Here is a 23,886-nt window from a genome sequence, read left to right on the forward strand (position 1 = left end):
CCGGTGTGGAAATGGGTTCACTGAATTGATCCTTAAATGTTTATTTTCCTTGTTTTCATGTTGTTTTTATTTGTTATGTTGACCTTTTGTCCTCCCCATACCTTCCTTCAGTGTCTCTACCCTGTGCTGGAAATGCAACTTATTAAATCTCTCAGCCTGCAAGGTTTCTGTTTAGCCTGGGGTCCTGCATTTCACATCATCGTGTCCACCCTCCATCCATCCCCCCCCCCAATCATTTAAAGGGCCTTTTCCCTGTGCATGAAAGACATTGGTCATCCTGCGGTTGGCCACTCTACTGTATGAGACCGTCCGAGCCGCTGATGCGTGTTGCTGACAGATGTGTGTGTGTGTGTTTTTTTTCTGCCCTTCCTGTGCCCTGCCTGTGTTCTGTGTTTCTAGCGTGAGCGGCGGACGGTCCTCTGTCGCTTGCTCTCCTCCCAGCAGCCCCAGCAGGGACGGCGCCAGGGACACGGCGGCCATGTCCGGCTTCAATCTGCTGCATCTGGTCACCAAAAGCCAACCTGTTAAACTCAAGGCCTGCGGCCTTCCCTCAGGTCCACTGGGTGCTCTGTGCGTGCGTGCGTACGTGCGTACGCGGACACGCAGTGTGTGTAGCGTGCTCTGCCTCCGTGATGTCTAACACGCTTTCTTCTGTGTGCGCACGCGTGTTTGGCAAGGGGTTTAGTGTTATGATTTGGTCACCTGCAGGAAAACTCCACCTTGTGGATAGTTTGGTGCAGGCCTGGTGACGTGACATATGCAGGCTTTCAGCCGCAATGCAACTTTACATATAGAAAAGCGATTTTATGTCTCAAAAAAGCTTAAGCAGCTCTATTCTACATACCTCACATGATCACTGTAACGTAAGAAATAAAGTGGCTTAGAGAAATATCAGATAGACAATGATGACCAAAAGTCTATTAAACAGTTATTAAACAGTCTATAAGGTTGTTTTTTCCTGCATTTGACAACCCCTTGCTATGAAGCGTCACTTTTCCCCCCTGTGTCCTCTTTCTCAAACTAGATGCTTCAGTTGCTCATGGATTAACATCTAACATTTGAACCTCTTTTAAGCTTGCTTGCACAGCCAAGCTTCAAATGTGTGTTTTATTTTTCTTCAGCAGTCATTTTGTACCTGAATAGGTTGTGTGTGTGTGTGTGTGTGTGTGTGTGTGTGTGTGTGTGTGTGTGTGTGTGTGTGTAGGATAGTCACTCACTCGTACAACACAAACCTTTGTGCCCCCGTTCATAGGGTCTTAATAATGTGGATCCTCTCTCTGGTGAATGTAATGAGTTTAAATACAACAGTAGCACATTTACGCCTTCCATTCTCTGACTGTGAATCTTTCTGCATCGTAGTTGGGAAAAAAACCTTGCTCATGAAAATGTTTTTGTTTATTTTTAATTAGTTTTGAACTGTAATGGCATTGAGCAATTTTAAATAAGAAGCAACAATTAAGATTGAATCTTGCTTTTAACTAGAAAAATGCTCTAGACTTTGATAAATAAAACTAGACCCCCCATCTCCCACCCCTCTTCTCTTTCTGCCCCTAATAGGATCCAGAAGTCTCTCAGAATATAGGGGGGGGGGGGGGGGGGGGGGGGTCTTGTAAAGAGTGGACCCACTCTTCTTTTTTCTTTCTGAACCCTCCTTCTCAAATTTGTGTCAGAAGTAACTTTGTACTCACTGGTCAGAAGCCTATCAATGGTGCCCATTCACCAATGGGACCTTGTAAAGACCCTGTTATTCCCTCTGTTCACATGGTTTCAATCTTGAGGGGAGGAATTCTCTGCATGGCCCAAATGACAGGAGATCCAGGCTCTCGGAGCGAAGACTTCTCCAAAGCAGAAGAGCAGGAAGTGGTCCAGCAGTGTGGAGGCACCATGGGCCACGTGTAGACGCTGAAGTTTGCTTATCTAGTGACTTCACTGTTTTTAGTTGAATACCAGAAAAATGGATGGAAAAAGTACCAGGTGTCTAAAAGTTGTGGTCTGACACGCTGTGAAGGCCTGCTACAAAACCTATCAGGGCTTTTAGGCAAGGTCAGTGTTTCTGATCTTATTTTCATTTTTAACAACTTCGCTGGATATCTCTGGATGTTCGGTGTTGTAAATGTATTAGGCGTGTAAGCCATAAATTACAGGTATGATGTCATATATTTATTTCTGATTGGATAAGTGTGTGCAGCAGTTTCTTTTTGAATTATTTTTTATTTCAGACAGTTGACTCTCGATTGGAATATACACGTCACTCTGCACCTTCTCGACATTCTTAAATACTTATTGCCTCGGTTTGACCTCTAGGGGTCAGCATTGTTGCAATGCTAGATACTTGATGTGCAATTCACTAATGCCTGTAGAATTTCCATTCTCTATGTAAACATGAATATTTACACGAAGTCGTAATTTCACTGTAAATAATCTACGGTGTACAGTGAAATACTTTGGCTGTAACACATTTTCCTCCGACCTATTCTCTTACACTGTGATGTCACTGTTTTGTTTTGTTTTTTTTAACTCTCCTAAGCAAGAGTCGTTTGAACCGATCATCCCTGGACGTCTGTCTGTCAGTCTGTAGCGAAAGTGGCTTGAGTGAGGAGTCAGGTTTCTAAAGCAGAGCATGCGTGCCTGACAAAAGCGCTTTGAGCTCAGGCGCGCGTCCGAGTGCATGTTTGTGTGCGCTTGTGCGAGAGTGCGCCTACACGTGCCCCACACGCCCTGTACACCCTGACTCCTGCTTGGACCTCCGCATAAACCGGGTTGTCATCCAGGGGGCTTTATAGAGGCTTGGTTTGGTTTTTTGCGCACATTCTTCTCGCAGTGCCCGTGTTTTGTGCAGTCTCTTGTAGAGTTGCTGGTGACTGTCCCAGAGGCGCTGATCTGTCTCCTACCCCCGTGCTTCACCGTTCCAGGGACATGCCGCTCCAAGAAGACGTGGCCCAGGAGCTTCTCACAGGAGGAGCTGAGAAAACGCCTGACGCCCATGCAGTACCATGTCACGCAGGAGAAGGGCACGGAGAGGTGAGCGTGTCCACGCAGTGCAACACCGGCTCACTACCTGTGACTACCTACTAACAGCGCCTTCAACAGCAGAGCCGATAAAACTTGCAAAAACTTTATAGTGATCCAGTGCTATAACTACCTCCTCAAATAAGGGGCGGAAGCAGAAGACGGTTTTTATGGTTTGTTTTTTTTTTTTTTTTTTTGCTTTGTGCTTGGAACGTTCTGGATGTTGCTCAGACAACCGCACAAATATTCAAAACGTGCGCCTTACTTATTTATAGACGTAAAATGCATCAGTGATGTGTCACGTGAACGTCCCGTGGCTGCATGCACATGCTTGGCTCCGGACGGTTCTGGGCTCGTTTCTGCGTGTTTGGTTTGGCCGGGTCGAGAGCGCTAGGACGGGGGTCCAGCGGCGGGCTGGTGGCAGCAGGGCGCGTTCACACGGAGGAGGGCGGCGGTCAGACTCCCTCCCCCCCTCCAACCAGCCATGGCACAGCACACGTGGGGAAAGGATTTATCGGCCCATTGGCAGGAGGAATGTGAAAAATGCCCCAGGCCCCGGGCCTGCGATGGGGTGGGGGGGCATTGTGGCCCACTCCGCTTTCTGAGGCCTGTGGCTCACTCAGCAGCGGCGGCCGAGGCCACAGGGCCTGTTCCCTACCAGTTCGCTCCTTTTAGATCTAGAAGCCCTGCTGCCCCCGCACCCCCCCCCCCCCCCCCCCCCCCCCCCCCCCCCCTGCGGTCAGACCTGGATCAGCCATGTTCGAGTGGATGGGAATCTTTTGCGCAGTGGTCAGAATTAAACCTCTGACGAACCAGCTCCATCTGCATGGCAGTGCTAACCAGTCGTGGTTGTGTTGACACAAACAACAAAATGCCGTATGCTGCTCATGGAGAGTGCGTGGTTTATATGGTGCATGACGAGGCCTTTTTAGGTCAATGAAGATAAAAACACAACTTCAAATGACGAGTGGCCTGTATGAACACGTGTATAAATTTCAATCCTGCCTCTTTCCATGTCTAGTGCGTTCAGGGGAGAGTATACAGACCACAAGGAACAGGGCACCTTCTCCTGTGTCGTCTGTGGGGCCCCTCTTTTCACGTGAGTCTTTGAGATTTGTTCAGTGTTTGATAATGCCAACTTACTCAGTGTCGATCATCTTCCTGTTATCCACACTCCTGCCTTACACGTGGCTTAACCCTCCTGGCTTAACTCTCCACATACCCCAGCTGGGGCATCGGCACATTAGTCTGATGTCATAATAATAATAATAATAATAATAATAATAATAATAATAATAATAATAATAATAATATTATCAAGGAGAGAAAAGCTTACAGAATCCTCCACAGCTCTGGTGCTTGCAAAATGCTCTCATTAGGGCATTTACCATCAGGACCAGTGCATTGTGGGTTGTTCTGTGTGCAGTCAAGAGGTCAGGAAGCACAGCATCTCATCTGAGCTCTTTTCTGGAAGCCTGTCTGCCTACCTGTCTGTCTGCATGTCTGTCTGTCTGCCCGTCTGTCTTTCTGTGCCGTGTAATTGGGGGTTTCTGCAGGCCGGGCGGGCTGCGAGCGGCGCGGGGTTAACTTTACCTGACGGGGTGTCTGAAGTGGGCCGGGGAGCCATTACCAGGTCACCTTTTTCCCACAGCTTGCTGCAGAGCTTCAAAGGCAGCTGAATTTATGACTGGCATTAGCCCATATCTTAGGAGCAATGTTCTCAAAGGAAAAAAGCGCAGCTCTCAAACCTCCCTCCTGTTCTCCGAACTGTGCTCCCCAAGAGCACAAATTGCCTGCTTATTGCTCACTAGATATTACCCATGTTCAGCGGGTGAGAGAAAAATGAGAAAATGAAACACTCGGGGAAACAGTGGGGTTTGTAACGGAAGACTGAGCTTGGTGTTGGACTGTGACTTGTCATGAGAGAAAAATGATCTCGCATCACGCACGATCCTTCTGACGTGCTTCAGACCTGTTGTTTATAAGCGCTGCACTAAACCTTGAAACTTTAATAACATCTTCACTTTTTTGCAGGTCAGATAAGAAATTTGACTCTGGCTCAGGTATGTTTCTGCAATGTTTTCTGGCTAACACATTTTTATTATTTTTAAATTCTTTGTAAAAGGATTGTGTATAACAGTGGTTTCAGATTTTGTATAAAGTAATGAAGAGTGCATTACGAGCAGTACAAGAGAGTCCAAGCCTGCTGAACATTCAGTTCATAAGAGCACGTACACCAATACACCAAAGTACAAATACACTGTATTACTCGTGTTTTTGCTCTGATTTGTCATGTAAATGTATTGCACTTTGAAAAACGTGTCTATATCTATGCACAAATCCTGCTAGCTTTACACCTCTGTCTCACTCACTCAGTTTCACTCAGTGTCTCTCTGTCTGCCTGTCTCTCTGTCTGTCTGTCCTAAAGGGAGAGACTGATCTCTTCGCCCTCTTTATAGTTGATGGCGAGTATGAATGTACTCAGTCAGTCATCTAACAGGCACTAAACATGCTTCGTAATCTATGGGTTACACCGCCTACATAAAATAACAAATTGCTTTAAAAAGCTTACAAAATATCCTGATAGTTATTTCAATGAATACTATCTACTCCTTAGGGATTAATGCATTGGCTGTAAACATTACATTGCTGTCATTCGTAATCTTCGGGAATTTCCCAACTCTCGGTTTGTCCTGGTAAAGCATTGCGATTCCAGCTTCGTTTGCAATTAGAGAAGAGCTCCGAGGAAGTTCCTATCTCCTCGGATGAAAATGAATGTGTCTAGTTTATTTATGCGTTTTTCCTCCCCTGGGGAGCTTGCAGTAAATTTACGAATGGAGCTCTTTAGCCTAGTGAGGCTTTGGCAATGTGTCAAAGGCCAGGGCCATGGGTCAAATAAAAATATGTTAATTATAATTATCATCTTAAAAATAACATCTTAAGAATACTTATATTTTAATGTCTTAATAATAATTATCTAACTGGTTGATTAACTCATTGGCACCAAATTAACTCCTTGGCACCATTGACAGGAAGACCCTCACTTTAAGCCCCATGAATGTCAACTGACATTATTTTGTACTGGGAAGCCTGTAGTGTGTGTGAGCTGTGTTGATGCTTCACAGCTCAGCACTCAAAAGCCTTTTCTCTTGTGGTATTATGCACACTATTATCATCCAGTCTCTCTGTTCGACCTATATGCATGCATGAATTCTCCACAGAAAACAACCTGTAATAGGAACCATGTGGGCCCCCGCTGAAAAATAGGATTTTTCCTCACGCCCGGTCCTTTCTGTCTTCTCTGCGGAGACGAGGGCCAAACCTCCTGCATTGCATGCAGCCCGTGCCACAGCCTGCCCTCATATAGACTCAATTTCCTGTTTTGTTAGAGTGCTGCCACACTGCTCCATTCAGTGGGTAGCTCACCCCGCCGATAAAGCTCCATTAGATCAGCGCTGGAGCGATCCGCCGGGATTCTCCCGCTCTGACTCACAGGATTCCTATATTCCCCCCGAGAGCTTCCTGTGTCTGAGTGGAATTCCGTGGCTTTGTAGTCGCGGCCAAGCACTGCCTCCCTAGCCCGGTGGAGGAGGGATGGGGTTGGGACGGGGTGGAGGGGTGATGGTGTGGGAGGCTGGAGTGTGTTGGGCCTCTGAAAGGGAAGCAGCCCAGCAGGGAGGTGGTGGTGGTGGTGGTGGTGGTGGGGGTGGGGGTCCAAGCACGGACTTCGGCTCTTCACCGGCAGATAGCATCTCGGCGGTGGGCGCCTCCCGCCAGCTCAGATCTGTGCCGATCTCATCAATAACGCTATACCTGGGCCTGGAGACGGACCCGAAGACGTGGCAGCAGGGCGGCATCGTACTCGTACCCCCCCCAGCGCTGATCAGATTAGACCGCAGCTGTGGCGAGGACCTCAGCTCCCTTAGCTCAGCCTAAGCCCCCGGTGATGTTCTGCACATGGTCTCAACCGTCAGGGCCTCATGTCTAGAGCTGGCTGAAAGGAAAAAGCCTCTAGAATTACCAGTGTATGGTACCGCTTAGCAATTAAGATGGAACATGCTGTTGGTTATTGAACTTGGGGTGAACGACAGGATAAAGCTAAGGAGGTGGAAAGCTTGGGGGTGGTTATTTTCAGCTCGGCTCTCTCCGCCCGTTATGTTTTATAAATAACTTTCTCATCGTTGATTTCACTGTTGTTTTGAATCAAGTTAGCTCTGGGGTTATGAGAGAGAGAGCGGGGGGGGGGGGGGAGAGAAAGAGAGAGAGAGAGAGAGAGAGAGAAGGCTTGCACAGTCAAATATTTTTCATTTTGCAAATACGCTTTGCGTGCCAACATTTTACTTCATACCCTCTGAATCACCGGCACTTGTGAATGACTAATTCGGACCAGGATAGTTTCGAACCGTTCTGCGTGACTTGAGAATCTGCAGCGGTCCTAAGTCATTCTTCATCACACCACCCAGATATTTAGAGGAGGGCTGCACCATTCCTGGAGCGAGGGTCATTAGCCGTCATTACTGCGCGGATTAATGCAGAGCGCTGTGCGGGAGGAGGAGAAGGAGGGGAGGGGGGTGTTTGGGGGGGGGAGGGGGGGGGTGTACCGCCGTTCCAGCGCCTGCCAGAGCCCGGTGCAGCCCCCACCCGGCCAGACGCTGCAGCCATCCAGACAGCCGTGAGCCCGGACCACCCGGGAGCCGCCGCACTCTCCTCTCTCTCCCCCGCTGCCGCGCAGACATCTTCCACATGAAAGGCGCATGGCACTGAGACAGTCCACAAGCTTGCAGATGAAGCCCCTACTTTATCCACACACAGCCCCCCCCCCCCCCTTTACTTTGGCTGCTCCATTACTGGTTATGGAAAGTACATGTGTAGTAGGTGTAGTACATGTGTAGACCGTGTTTTGTAGGTGTGTCTTTGGACAAATTCAGCAAAATGTTAAATGTTAGTGTGGGCTTTAAGCATGTCAATAAGCACATTGCTGCTGAAGAAATGGCCGTTATGGGAAAGAGCAGCATTCAAGCACATTTTATTTGCATTCTCGCATCCTTTTCATACAGGCCAGACGTTGTTCCATGTTTAATATTGCAAGAAGTAAATGGGGGAAGCTATAGGGGGCAAGCGCAGATTAAACCAAAAAAACAACCAACCCACATCCTGGCAAACGTGTCCTGCTGCTTCACATTCTGAGCACGCTGAAATGCGCTTTATGTTTAATGAAGGCCGCTGCTGTATTCTGCCCTTTAATTATGAGGCAGGCAGGGATCTCCCTAAGCAATGAAAGGGAGGGGGGTGGGTGGTGGTGGGTGGGGGGGGGGGACGTCCAGTCTGGAATGAGCTACAAAAATAAACGCATAGCAGTGTCTTGGCAGCACCGCAGAAGAAGTAACGTGTCCCGCAGACAGAGTGAGTGTAGAGACCGAGCAGGAGAAGCCAGAAGGTACCAGGGGGATTCCATTGAGTTAGACCTTCCAGTTTAGAGTAAACAAGGATGAATATACAGTAGGTACACACACACACACACACACGAACATGCACGTGTGTGTTTACGTGGGCAGCAGACTTTATAGAAGAGTGCAGTTTATAATACACACCCCAACGTTGTTGCCTTCTCTTTACAGGATGGCCATCCTTTTTCGATTTGATACAGGAGGACTCGATATCACAGACAGATGATTTCTCCTATGGCATGCACAGAGTGGAGGTCAGCTGCAGTCAGGTAATTCTAATTCTAGCAAAAACAACTCTTTGGAAAAATCTTTCAGGCACGTGAATAGTGAATAGTGAATAGTGAATAGCTTTATTGTCATACACACGTGGTTAATTCTTTATGTCTGGAATTCCACTGTGATTTTCAGTGTGGCAGTCACTTGGGACACCTGTTTGATGATGGACCCCGGCCCACGGGGAAGCGTTACTGCATAAACTCCGCCTCGCTCAGCTTCCAGCCAAAAAACTCTGCTCCTGAAGGGGTGGAGCTAGCTGGAGCCTCAGGCCAATCAGCATCCTCCAGCAAGAATGAGCTTTGAGGGAGATGTCTACAGACCAATCAGGTGTCAGATCCCTAGGGCAGACCCCATGAAATTCTCTCATTCATGGGCTAGCAACTCCAGATTATGCCCAATGTTTTAGAGGTTAGCCTAGCAATAAGACAAGCACATCCTTACCAAATGTCCAGCTAGGTCATTCTGCAACCAGAATGCCATTCAGTTCAGCAGTACATGAGCAGAATTATTTCATAGCCTTGTCCAATGTGCCCTATACATCAGTGGCCAAACAGAAGAGCTCTACGCCTGAATAATAGAAATGTGTGTAAGGTGAAACTGCTGTCCAGGAAGGCTCTTGTGTACTGTTGCTTTTACCATCTACTAGTGGCTTTACTAGTTTAAGACTACAGACTGTGGAGTATTTGTTCTATAAGATATAATGAAATGTTGTTGCTTGGAAATGAATTATATATATGTACTTTCTCAGAGAGATGTTTTGTTTTTGAAGTGATATTTGATACCAGTAGGTTTGGGATTTAAAGGAAATGCTATGCAAAGTGCTCCTGTGAGCTGCAAAATAAGGACCAAGTGGTGAAGAAAGTGCTCTTTCAAAAAAAATTGAATGGATGATGAATTATTAGTCTGAACAAAAATGTGTCCTGCCTTTTAAGGGTGCTTTCCTGTCTCTCTGCTTGTGGTGCCTCTTTTTAAATCTTTGGGGGGAGGGAGGGGGGGGGGGAGCTCTTGACAAGTGTTATTAAACAGTTATTGAGTACAGTTTGGCACACTGTGTTTTGAATTCACCTCACACATTTGAAGTCAGACACCCACATGGCCTCAGGGACCAGTGGCATATAGACTGAGCTGTCTATGCAATGGGAAACTGATATTTAATTTCCCTCTTTTTCAGTGTGACATCCAGCAATCATTGTGTTAGTACATCAGAGAAAGTGCCCATGTGTCTACTGAACTGAGCATATATAATTTCAAAAGTTGCCATGGCTGAGTTGTAAGACTTGGATAAAAAGAGACAAAAATAAAAAATAAAAATTCAAGGTCAAAACCTGATTAGAAATCTGGGCTCTTTCCCACTAAATGAAGATGAAATAGCAACAGGACATCAAACAGCAACAAGACCAGTCCTGCTAGAAAGAATCGCAGCCTTCATCTAAGGTGCAACTCGGACGAGATGCTGAAATTACTGCCTTCAGCATAACCATAACGCTTATTTTGTTTAGAAGCCTAACGACCTGCCCGGTGCAGCAGCGTTGTTGATAGGTGTGTACCAAATGTCGACTCATCTGAATCTGTGTGTGAGAAGGGTAGAGATGAGCTTGCTGGTGACGGTGGGTTATCCTGGACCACCAAGGAAACAAGCGTGGATGTAGCTTTCTTTCTGCTTTACTAGCTTGATGGAATTTCCTTGCATTCTTCCAACAACAAAATGATCAATTTAAACATAGTGAGCAATTACAGTTAAAGACCCTTTAAGATGTGTAAAGGTCTCCAAGGTTTTCATTTTTGGTGGTGCAGCGATACATAAGTGAGGTAATAAAGTATGTAGCAATATTTGATCTTTATCGCACTACTAAAATTACATTTGTACTAAAACGTTAATCCGTTTAACTTTTGCTCCAGTTTTTGTACCAGTGCAAAAGAAAACTATGTCTTGTGCCAATTTAAAACCGTGAGCTTTAAGAGTCTGTCTGTTCCCACGTTTGACCATATTTGAATTTGTCCCTGATAAGATATATGCTACTTAAGTTTAGAATTTCACCGTGAGTGTACGACCTGGCTCCAAGCCTATCAGAGGCCCAAACTAAGGCAATATTTATCTGTTGTTTCACTTCCCTTTGAAGTACTTTGGCAGAGAGCTTTTAGTTTCTTGAATAAAAAGTAAATGTTTGCTTGGGTTCTGTTTAAATGTGCCCCATCCTTCAAGTGCTAAAAAGTTCGATATAAAACGCAGCCATGTAGGAAAGAAAAATTAATTAAATCTGAATGCTGACATTGTCATGTCTGAAATCAGGTGTAGGGAAATGGCTCTTAAACCCATAATTTTTTTAATTAAACCAGTTTTTGTGCCAAGGCTACAGTTCAAAGACAGACTCTCCTCTATGCTTTAAAATCTTGGGCTTGTCATCAGGTCTTTCCCGATCATGGTGACTTGTTTGATTGTCAATGGTTCAGCTCTCCCATTTTTGAGGAAATGGCTGTTTTAAATACACGTCAGCCATATTCTGCAGGTTATTCAAACAACCACAGCGATATGATTTCCTTTTACCTTTATCCATCATCCACGGTGAGTGTCAATGATCATTTTCTTTTTATTCCATAGAGGCACTGAACCAGCTCTAGACGTATTCACACTGTCATATGGTGCATTATCAATTTGTTGAAATGCATCATCCTGAATTTGCAGGTATTTGTGGGAAAGGCTTATGTTACGATATGGACTTGATTTGATGATAACGTAAATGCCAGCTTTCCACAGTTACTCCAAATGACTGCAGACCAAAGCATCTTTCATTCATTTTTTTTGTTTCGATGCACTGCTGCTTGTAACACGTCGTCTCAAGGTGCCACTGCAGGGGAGAAGTCCCAGGCACGCTGCCGGCATGCTCTTGGACGGCTGGGTGGTGACGGCGCTCGCGGTGGGTGGCTGGGAGTGCTCCGAGGCCCTGGAGGTGACATCACCCTGCTCACCAACTTCTCCATGGTGCTGCTGTTTAGAGAACAGAGTGGCCAGCTTTACTATAGCGAGTGTGGGAAAAGTCGTCCAGCGGGCCTGTCGCTGAGAGTGTTTACGTTCCGAATGCAATAAAGAATATTTACAAGTCAGGTGTGTTTAGACTGCTGGGGTAGAGCGAGAGCCGTGGCCACGAATGGAGGTTTTGGGAGGTGGGGGGTGGGTTGGGGGGGGGGTGGGCAGCTGTAGCCGCTCAAGCCAACTTTCAACACCACGTCGTTTTTTTGCCCCGAAGGCAAACAAGCAAGTCATTTGCAGCACAGCAGTGATAATGAAGAACATTTTATTGATGTCACTAAAGTGGGGCGACTCTGAAACGACGCTGTTCGTCTGCCCATTATCACATCTCGATTCACCTGTCAGAACCGTCGCCGCTGGCATGACCTTGGGCTAATGCTTCTCCATAACGAACAGCACCAGTTTGGACGGCAGTTGTTGGACGCTCGTCTTCGATGGTTCCTGCCACCATAGCTGGCAATGTGAAAGGTCTACTCACGTCACACTCTCCTGTGTTAAGACGGTAGCCCCATTAGTCTTCACCTTGGAAGTGCTAACCCAAACAAATGAAGGCTATAGCAGCAGTGCTATGACCCAAGCACACAGCCTGGGAGCCCCAGGATCTCCAGAATGCCCACCATATAAACATCTACCTCCAGTCCTGGGGCCAGAACTGGACACCCAGACCTAACACTGCAGCAGTCTCTTTTGCTCTGCGTATAAGAGGGGGAGCCTGTTTTGCGTCTGCACTGGGACTCGCCATTAAGCAAAGACCTGTAATGACTTGGTGGAATCTGGGGGGTGCCTTTTCACGTACAGTCACGGCCCTAAAACACTAACCTGTCTAAGGTGCAACCTTCTGCATTCATTGTGTCATTTTATCTGAATTGAATCCAAACTAATAGGAAGTCAAAAAAGTTTGGATGGTATTGCTTTAACGCATCAGCACATCTTCAAGCCTGTCAAGGTCTCAGACCCCTTTTTTTTCACGTGCGTGAAGAATGTCACCTGTCTGCACATACTCCAGATGTCACGTGAGCTAAGGAGTGTTTGTGTAATACAAATGAATCCAAACCCCAACGCACAAAGGCAAAAAAAGAAATAAAAACCAAGAAGATCAAGCTCTGCTTCTGATTAGAGTGCACTACTCCAGACCATTATGAGAACAAAATCTAGGATGCATGTTCCGACTTAATTGGTCTCTACTGATACTGCAGTCTGTCTGCTTGGCCAGACTCACCTCCTCCCTCCCGTGTTCATTACCACCATAAAAACCACAGAACCATCCAAGACATTTTTTTAGAAGGGCAACAACACCCAGGTCTCCCAGCTGAGGTGCTTCATGTCCAAGGATCTGCTCAATTACTGAGACAGGAAGGGGGAGGACAAGCTACAACAACGAAAGCCAATGGTATAAGGAGGGGGGGGGGGGCAGACAAGACCTTGTGGAGTTGTCAGTCCTGCCAGCATTATCAAGCAGCGGGCTGATGGATGTGATGCAACTCTTCTCCTCTAGAGACGTCAGTGATCTCATTTCAGCTCTGTTAACTCCTGCCAAGTGTTTCCCCTCTTTTTTTGTTCCCGGGCGAGCCGTGTGGGGGCGGTGGGCCGGAGCAGAAACCACATGAAGGGCCAAACGGCCGGGGAACGGGGGGGGGGGGGGGGGGGTGCACAGGGCCCAGAGCGTGGGGAGGGGGGGTGCCATTGTGCATGGGCTCTTTTCTTAATTGTAGACCAGATCAGACCTGCAAACTGAATCGCTGATTGGTCGCTGCTCTGTTTTGGAGCTTTCTTTTCCCCCTGCCTTGAGATAGTGAGACTTGCTATAAGCTAAAGCATGCAAAGGTGATTTAGGGAGCCAAATTATGTCCTAGCTATTGCTCAGGCAACACTGCTCATTTCTGTTGAATGTATCACTAGCTTCTTGCATGCACCACTTACTAGTGGAGCTTTTCTAATCTCCTCTGTTCAGGTTTTCCCAAATAGCTCCCATAATCCCAAAGTTATGTTTTATAAGGCATATGTTACATTACAATCACACGCCTAACCATATTCATTTTTCTCACATTCCTTAATTTTAATATTTTACTCTTTTCACAATCAACAAACAAGCTTTTCAGTCTACTGAATCAAATGTAAAACAAAAGCAATATTCAAAGCAATATTATTCCCAAGATGTATTGACTCTCAGACTACAGTAACATGAGACTACAGAACTTGACATATTAACTGACAACTAGTTTAATACAAGTAGGTGGAATTGAGAAATTATGCTCTAAAATATGATTCATGTGAAAAATACATCATCTTTTCATCTTTTCTGGATTTGAAACATACTTCATTCATCATCTGGGTTCTGGAGATGCTCTTTAAGGATGATAAGGATGAGGCATGTGGTTACACTTTCTTCTAAACTGAGGGTGAACACTATAGGAGGAGTGAATCAAACAGCACATAACTGTGTGCACACAGCAACCAGCTTTTAGTGACAGAACCATTGACAATAAATTGAACATACCACCACAAACAAGCAATATTGTTACTATTAATATTGTTAATATTCATATTTTTTTACATTGACAAAGAGGCATATTAAATATGTTCCTGGATGTTTGTGAAAAATGGAAATTGTGCATAATTTTGAATCTAGACACATCGTGCATATTATAAATTTGTCCTGCGCATGTTACGCTATTCCTCCATTAGTTTGTGATTCTTAGCCCTCACAATAGATGGAACCCAAGCCAAGGAAGCCAAGGTTACTGTAATTTGAAATTAGTATTACCTCATTGAATTACTATTGCCTTCTCTAAATTTATAGATGAACCACCAATCACCAACATTCTTTCTAGTAAAATGCAGAGGCAGGAAAATTAAATAATAATAATTTATACATAATTTATATAATAATTTATATATATATAATTTATATATATATATATATATATATATATATATATATATATATATATATATATATATATATATATATATATATATATATATATATATATACATATATTTTTGTATAAATTATTATTCTTTTATTTTCTTGTGCACTCATGGTCTGGAGTAGTGCACTCTAATCAGAAGCAGAGCTTGATCTTCTTGGTTTTTATTTCTTTTTTTTGCCTTTGTGCGTTGGGATTTGGATTCATTTGTATTACACAAACACTCCTTAGCTCACGTGACATCAGGAGTATGTGCAGACAGGTGACATTCTTCACGCACGTGAAAAAAGAGGTCTTTTTTCCCTCAAATTATGATTATATATATATAATTTTAAATTCAAATAAATTAATAAAAACGTTTCGTTCTTCAAACCCGTTCATTCTTGTAAATTGTGATTTGCTAAATGATCGGGGATGCGAGTGATAAATTTCAGCTTTGGAAATAACCGGGCAATCAGCACACCACCCTTCTGGCACGGCAAACAAAAATACACCAGTGGATCCAGCTGGCTTGTCGTTTCAAGCATTACTATCAGGAAGTGTCTGGGGTGATCTATACTCCTCACATAGCTCATTTGCTGCTTCAATAAGACATTCCTTTCCCAGGGCTGGGAATTAAAAAACCAGCCATGTGTTTTGAAGTTGGTTGAGGGGATGATGCGTGACGCGATGTTCTGTTTGGCTTAGGATCGTGCGTGTTTTGGGGGTTGTGTGTGCTGGTGAGCAGTTACATCAGGTTAATGGATGGGGTGCGCGGGAGTGGATGTCTGAGTGCATCTTTGCCGCTGTTTTCAGTTGGGGAAAGTCGTTCCTTGCCTCTTTGTTTTCCAGATTTTGGCTGGCCATGTTTGCATCCAATGCAGCTGAAGAACCCAGGGACTGTGTCCCACGCATGACCCCCACTGCTGGCGGCTGGGACTGACGGAGGGCCTCTGTGTCCAGGCTGTTCGGTGGCAGATTTTGGAGGCGTAACGTTTACAAAGAAGTTTGAAATGTCTTGAATGAACCCTGCTGGAAGAAGCACCTGTAGCATTGGAGGGGAGGGGCTTGTGTTTGGGGGGAGGGGTTTGTGGATGACAGTGCTGCTCGTGGATGGGTAGTGATGGAGCCGAGAGCTGTCCAGTCATAACGCTGCCTAGAGGCCGCAGCGGATGTAGGGTAGAGAAAGTTCTGGGCAGGACAACAAGCAGAGCGTCAACCGATTAGCAAAGAAATGGAAGGCAGCATATTCTTTAAGCAGATGTTACCAACTCAAGTTCTTACCGGTTAGCTCAGTGGCTGAGGTGTGTGTGTGTGTGTGTGTGTGTGAAAATGTCTGGAAAAGACCAGATCAAGGTTAAGAGCTGTTCCCTTCTCTCCCAGGCCAGGGGAATAAGGCAATATCTTTGTGCCCAACGTTAAATATAGAACAGTTACTATGCAGTCACAATTTGCATACCTGGGAATAATATGGTTCTGTCCTAGAATGTGTTAGCAAACTGCAAAGAAAGATTTGGACATTTGGACAACACACTCATTTGGGGCTACAGACATTTCATTGCTCTTTTATTCTCATGTGTTTATGTGCTCCCTTATTGTTGTGCCTCCGAACTCTGGCCTCAGACTCCATGGGTGGCGAGGAGAAGCTGTGAGGAGATGTCACCGCTCAGTGGCTTTGCCTTCCAGATTCTCCCCTCAGCTCCTTTTCAGATCAAATCATGGCACGGTACCACAGAACGCACATTCCTTCAGGATCCCTGTGTGATGCCGTCCAGAACCTGGCTGCTGCCAGGGTCCGGCCAGGAAGGCAAGCCAAGGCAGCGCTCACAGAACGCTCAGAGAATGCTCACAGAACGCTCACGGAACGCTCACAGAATGCTCACATAACGCTCGTCAGGATGCTGCCTGAAGACCGGACCAAACAGTCAGATGACTTCGTCTGAGCACATGTTTGCTTGGACTAAGCCTTTCTGCTTTTCTGAAATGTTATTACTGATATAATGTAATGCTGCTACATTAGATTTCATCCCTATGTGTTGGGTGCACAGTGTTTGTACATGCTCCTGATTAATCCCAACGGCTCCGTTTCTTGTTCTGTGCGGTCAGTCCTCTTGCAGACTCACCGTCTCCCATTAAGTTGTCTGCTCAAACACATGGACTGTTTGTCTAATCTGTTCTTGCTCTCTTTCCAATGCCAGGTGCTTCATGGTGACCTATTATTGTTTTACTCCCAGTGTTGGCTTAGGCCCATTGTGAATGTGCTGTGGGCAAATTCTTGAGATTGCCCATTTGAAAAGTGAGATTAGGCAACTCTTGGTATTTGACCTTCCAAACAAAGACCCTAATAATTTTTTTTGTCTCACAGATATGCAAACATCAGGTGATGGACCAAAGATTTCTTATCTGAGACTAAATAGCAGTGCTTTCTCTAAATAGTCTAAAGAATGTGATTTGAGTTTCCCTGCTAATCAGTGCTGACCTAACATTTGGTCCGAATCTGTTTACCATCAGTGACATGTTCCGAGTAATCAAATGTCCAACCGCTAGTGTTAGGAGACAAGACAAACAAACAAACAAACAAAAAAATCCTGGAAAATGATGCACCTAAATAAACACATAAATATAGTTAAACATAAATGTAGTTAAAGTACTCTAAAATAAATGCATTTAGTAAATGTGTTCATTTAAAAATGCAATTACTGTAAATGCAATTATTTTAAAAAATGTCATTAATTCTAATCCAAAATTTAATTTCAGCACTAATTGAAATATAGTGTCCAATGTCCACCAGAGCGTAATATAGCAGAGTTCCTCACAGACAGGGAACAAAGACCAGATGTAGAACATTTAAGTAAAGGTTCCTGAAAGGTGCCTGTGATTGGCAGGAGGATTCAGAGCCAGCAACATTAGTCAGAAGTCTTAGTGGGGACAGGAGTTCCATTACTTTCCCCTTAGAGGCTTTGTTTCGTTTGCTTAGCTAGCTGATAGAAGAGCTCTGGTGAATGAGAGAGCGGTTATTGATTGTTGAGGTCTGGGGTTAAAGTGAGTTAAGGTGGCATGCAGGTAGTGACCTCACTGTCCAGACCCTCAGTTCCTTAATACACTGTCAGATTCCAGACATTCCTACTGGCTTGGGTAGTGTTAACATCTACAGCACCCACTCTCTCACTCCCTACATTGTTTTTTGCACTTTTCTGTGTCACACAGACACGTGTAAGGACATGTTTCAGCGCAGAAAAGTGATGTGTTTTATGAGCAGAAGCCAGCGTGGGTGCATTAATGTCCAAGCTGTCACATAAATAACTATTTATGCAGATAAAAAAATACAGATATATTTAGAGCCACCCTAACTGATCCTACAGCTGATCAATAACTCAGGCTAATGACCTGGATGACTCTCGTCTCCATGGACCCGGTGCCGTTCTAGTCTAACCTAGATGGATTACAACAGGTTACACAGATTATTAACTCCATTAAGCCTGTGGTCAAGTCATACCCTGAGCTCTAATGTACAGCTGATTGATTTCTTAGTTCCCGCCATTCACAAAGAAAGAGACAGGAGAAAACGTGACAAGGATATACGAAAGAAATAGATGGCAGTCGCTCACACCTTGAGGGAACGTGCACCGTTTACTGTAAAGGATGCATTCCTTTACATGTACTGCAGTGATCGAGTGAAGTTTACTGTAAAGGATGCATTCCTTTACATGTACTGCAGTGATCGAGTGAAGTTTACGGTGCACATATAGTGATAACCTAGCTGGTTATTTTGCTGTAGTGAATGACATCGGCGATGTTTCTCTTTCTCTCACTAGACGAGAATCTGTTCCATGCGTTGGCAGGTCAGGCTCTCAGTGGCAGCCTCCCGTGAGATGGTTTTAGGTGGTCAGGAATGTGCAGAGGGACATTCACTTTCTTTGGAACACTTCCTGTCTCTGAGACCAAGCTTCCATAAATTTGTCAGTGAAAGGAAGTTAATTGTAGAACAGAGCAGACCTTACTAGACCCACATTAATGTGTGTGTGTGTGTGTGTGTGTGTGTGTGTGTGTGTGTGTGTGTGTGTGTGTGTGTGTGTGTGTGTGTGTGTGTGTGTGTCTGTGTGTGTCTGTGTGTCTGTGTGTGGTATGTCACCAGAAGAGATGGGGCAGAAACAGAACGGGTGCACAAATGTTTGCGTGTGTCAGAGGTGTTGTACCTTCGAAAATATTTTGTCTTCCGCCAAACATTCGCCTTTGAGGAAAAACTCACAAATCTGCGGTTTTAAGCGCACTGTCGCATTCGGCACAGCCTACAGAAGAACAGCCATTTTGTTCTAACCATAATTCACTACGTTCATAAACTTTACATATGTCTGCAGTTAACAAATCGGGATTGCTGTGGCCATATGATACAACAGCATATGGAGAAAACGGGTTTCTTTATAGAGACTCTAAAAAAGTAAAATAAACACCATTACCCAGAAATGATTGCTTTAATTTACAGTCATAGATACTGGTCACTATATCAGTGTTCACTCCTATCACCACTAGTGAGAAGAAAAATCTGAATTACAGTATAATTCTACTTTACAAAAGGATATAAAGAACAAGGATAAATGTGGCGAAGACACAGGAGGTAGGATGTAATTTACTGGTGATAACAGCACACAGAGAATTGGAGGGAATATACAAACTGCAAGAAAGTCACAGGAGCAACTAAGGCTGTGAGGACACCTGGGACTACAGCGGTGTGGTGATTGTCCCCCAGGCCTCCTGGGGCACTCTCTCTATTTGTCTACAGATGGACGGTACCAGGCGATGTTGCTTCTGGGTGCAAATGGGGTAGGAAGGGCGGGGTAGGGCAGATGGGGTATAGATAGATAGATAGATAGATAGATAGATAGATAGATAGATAGATAGATAGATAGATAGATAGATAGATAGATAGATAGATAGATAGATAGATAGATAGATAGATAGATAGATAGATAGATAGATAGATAGAATGCCTGGAAACTCTCACTGAGAGTACGATATATATATATATATATATATATATATATATATAAACACACACACACACACTCACACACTCACAAGCACAAGTCTTGTGTTTTTTTTCAAAAGGGAAATACAAAGCAAAAGGAAAAAGGTCCAAGGGGTAAATGAGTGATGGTGCTGACCCCAGTGCTCTTAATGGGGATTAGTGTAAATTTAAACATCCGCTGGTGGAGACGAGTGTGGGCCAGGAGAGAGGAGAGACACCTAGGCTGTCCGCTTTTGAAGTCTGGAGCACAGAGAGCAACACGGCAGCAGTTGCTCTATACCCCCCACTACACCCACACCACCCCACCCACATCCGCCAGACCACCCCACCTACACCCTCCACCCCACCAACACCACCCAGACCCTCCACACCACCCTCACCCTTCACACCAAACCACCTATAAGCACTATACCACCCCACCCACACCACACCACCTACACCAACGCACCCACATCTGCCAGACCATCCCACCCACAACACCCACATCCACCTGACCACACCACCCACACCATCCATACCACCCATACCAACCCACCCACATCTGGCACACCACCCACACCAACCCACCCACTAGACCAACCCATGCACTAGACCACTCCACTCACACTACACAACCCACAACCCTCACACCACCTACATCGCCCACACCACATCCCCCAACCCACCACACTACCCTACCCACACCCCTTACTCCACACACATCCCCACACCCACAACACCCCAATCCTGATCCTTTAGCTAACAAAGCTAACAAAACCACACAACGTATCAGAGCCCTTTTTCCTCAAACAGGAAAAAGAGAAAAAGAGTGAGGGGAGAATAACAAGACTAAAAAAAGGGTAAGATGGAACTAAAGGTTTCCCCAAGAGACTTTGAACAAATAAAATGGACATTGACTACAGCTGCTCCTCATTTGAGGGGTATTAAATATTTCAGGTGCTTTTATGTATCTCTTTATCCATTTAACAGATTGTACACAGTGCCGTGACACACTGACAATGCAGTTTTTAGAGTGCAAACAAGTGAACAGAGAGACATTCTGGGGGATTCAATACACTAGGTTCCCCCGCTCAAGTTCCTCAACTTACTAGTTAGGAGCTGTGTGTAGATTCAAACAACCCAAACACAGGACAATGAGTGCACTGTCTCTGTTCTTTTCTGGGAAACCTCTCAGACCTGAGGCCAGAGGTAACAAGGCAAGAACCATCTGATGGTGTGAGCTGTCTGGGGCTCTCCAGTAGTGTCAGCCTCTCGTTTATGCCAGCAGATGGAGCCTTTGGCCTGCCAGCTCCCGTCAGATTGAAACGCATGAACTTGGTCCATGGAGGCCCAGACACACCCGCCAGATAGCTGCCCCATCTAATTTATACTCCTGCAACAGTGTTATACATACACTGTTGAAAATATTACTCATGTGGGTAATTACTCTATCCAAAATTCCAAGCTAGCGCATTCCAGAACAGAACCATTATATATATATATATAAAAAGAAAGAAAGAAAAAAAAATATATATATATATATATATATATATATATATGATGTGTGTGTGTGTATCTATCTATCCATCTATCCATCTATCTTGCTCTCTCTGTCTATATATATATATATATATATATATATATATATATATATATATATATATATATATATATATATATATATATAGTGTATCATTAGTGCTGATACACCAGCTGTCTTGCTGCAACTATTTGTTGAGAAATAAAGTCTTCTATGTCCACATCTAGATATCGGTTATTTAACTCTGATTTGAGGAAGTTTCATCATTGAGTCAACATAAGGCAATAAAGAGAGTGCACTCATCTTTACCAGGTTACACAGCAGTAGTTCTCCAGGTTGTCTGTGTTACAAGCACTTTTATCCCAATAGGATGTGAGGCTGAATTCTAGCCCTTAGGTCTTCGGAAGCCACGGGGTCAAAGGTCAGTAGTTTTTCTTCTTCTTCTTTTTTTCTAGTGGTTTCCTGATACCTACATCACAGGAAATAAAGGCAGTAAGATGTTGCACTCCCAGCAGTGCTCCCCCAGAGAAACAGAGTGAGAGTCTTGGGTCAGTATGGGCCATAGGAACCTTTGATTCGAGAAAAAATAATAGAATTTGCTCCACAACAAATATTATTAAAATATATTTAGCAATTTATTAAAATTGCTGTTACTTCAATGGCATTACTTTACAGCCACAGGTTTTATGATGTAATTTGATGATATGCATGATGTGTGTTCAATAAGGATGTTGATGAACCCTGCCCTGGGTCCAAACTCGGTTCAATCATGACAGCAAACCACAGAGAATAGCCCAGAACACTTCAGGTGTTTCTCTCCTGCATGCCAACATGACAAGCACTTCCCCTCCTGACAGGCACCCCAAAGAATGCCACCCATATAGCCTCAGCTATCACAGCCCAGCCACATAGCTGACCTGCTCCCAGGGTCACAAGCCGCTGACCAATTAGTCCAGTGCACTTTTGGCCCACCAGAGACTGGTCTGATTTACTGGGCTAAATTACAAATACATGACACTAAATGAGGGTGAATGATGGCAAATGCAGGCAAGACTAGATGGTGAATGCACAGAAATGAGTCAATAGCATTCAGTGCTGACCTCTGTCTGACCCCACTAAGCAAAACCTATTCAACCACCCATTCAGATTCAGAAAATTAAAAAAAAATTATTTGAGTAATTACTCAAATAAATATTCACTAAATGCCATTTTGGACACTGAGATGTTATGTCGGATGAAAAAAAAAAGGAAATGAAAAAACAAAAATAGAAAAAGAAGATGTTGGTTAAATTCAACACTTCTTCGGGTCACTCCAGTAATAAAGGCATTATCGACCACTGGAGTTTTTCTATAGAGTTATGTACCATATCCCATGAGCCATGGGATCCTGTGCTGTCATGGAGAGTTCAGCACTCTCTTATTGAATCCCAAACTTCTGTCTGGTACAGTAAATATTGGTTAGGCTCCTCCACTCCAAACAGAGTAATCAATCAAATGACATCATGGTATGAACCTGAGGCCCCCGGGCCCTCCCCTCCCCTCCCCCGCTGCATACACAAGCATATCGGAAGAGCACACACAAAGTGAATGGGAGAGATTGATGCAACCAAAAGGGCTGATAGCAGTCAAACTTCACCTGCAGCTTCGCCCCTCACCTAACTGAAAGAGGCCGCTTCCAGCGCCCCCCACCGCCCCTCCCCGGACCCGTGTGCTCTGTGTTTGTGCACAAACACCAGTCCCTGGGAAGTGTGCACTGGCCCGGCCTTAGATCTGCGGGGGTCTGTCTGCGCGCCTGGAATTTATGAGGGCTGGTTTCACCTGTTTCCTAACTTTGGATCAATGATTTCGGACTCCCAAATGGCCTGGTGGAGGAGGAGAGTTAGTGGAGATATGCCTGCTTAACAGCAGAACAAGTGGTGCGTCATTAGCTGGATGTGGCAATTTTATGCTCCTTAACCGCAGTCCTCTCCCTTTCTGTGAGCCTGGGAAGGGTGTGATTCTCACGTCTTAGTTAGAGGATGAGAAGAACCTTCTGACATAGAGCCGTGTGTGTGTGTGTGTGTGTGTGTGTGTGTGTGTGTGTGTGTGTGTGTGTGTGTGTGTACTCTGCTCAACTGACACCTTTTGGCTGACCTTAGAATGGCTCATCATACCTGCTTCCTCTCTGGAGCTCTTCCTAAATTACAGGATGAGCTGGCGGAGGTTAATTTGCACTCTGGCCTGCCCTTCTCCGCTTCATTAGACTTATTGAAGCCTGCAGGGTGGGCACTGTACAGGCAGCCGTGTCTATCGCTGGCCCCGAGCCGTCAGGGCGGGTGGAACTTTGCCCCATGTCTCTCCGAGGTGGCCTGGGAGCTGGTCAGTTGTCCATACACCCCCCCAGAAGAGAGTGGGCGGGAAAAGCAACTCAGGAGGATAATTTGGCTCATTGGTCTTAGGTGACCTCCAACACCCCCGGATGGGGAAAATGGCCCTAGATAACCCAGTGCCTTGTTCCTAAACAGACAGTAATGCTTTGTGGTCACTGCAGACCCAGTGCCACCTCTCCACTTCCCCACCCAAGGCCAGCGGGTGGCCAGCCATCTGGATGCATTTTCTATGCCCCCCCCCCCCCCCCCCCCTTCAAGCTTCTATATTTAATTTGCTAATTTCCTATGCAAAGACGGGGCATG

General features: G+C 45.1%; 1 protein-coding gene across 4 annotated transcripts in view; it reads left to right on the forward strand.

Moving 5' to 3' along the window:
• Positions 1-9,717, forward strand: part of msrb3 (methionine sulfoxide reductase B3) — a 12,141-nt gene extending 2,424 nt beyond the window's left edge. For 2 of the 4 annotated variants that reach the window (XM_077005025.1, XM_077005026.1), the window contains exons 2-7: positions 400-554; positions 2,913-3,021; positions 4,031-4,108; positions 5,044-5,072; positions 8,628-8,725; positions 8,865-9,717. In XM_077005025.1, the coding sequence (XP_076861140.1) occupies positions 479-554; positions 2,913-3,021; positions 4,031-4,108; positions 5,044-5,072; positions 8,628-8,725; positions 8,865-9,035 (561 nt within the window). In that variant the 5' untranslated portion in view covers positions 400-478 and the 3' untranslated portion in view covers positions 9,036-9,717. The remainder of the gene's footprint in view (positions 1-399; positions 555-2,912; positions 3,022-4,030; positions 4,109-5,043; positions 5,073-8,627; positions 8,726-8,864) is intronic. The other 2 variants (XM_077005027.1, XM_077005024.1) reach the window with 1 other exon arrangement.
• The last annotated feature ends 14,169 nt before the right edge of the window (positions 9,718-23,886 follow it).

Source organism: Brachyhypopomus gauderio, chromosome 5 (assembly GCF_052324685.1).
Source record: "Brachyhypopomus gauderio isolate BG-103 chromosome 5, BGAUD_0.2, whole genome shotgun sequence".
In the NCBI taxonomy this organism is placed as follows: Eukaryota; Metazoa; Chordata; class Actinopteri; order Gymnotiformes; family Hypopomidae; genus Brachyhypopomus; species Brachyhypopomus gauderio.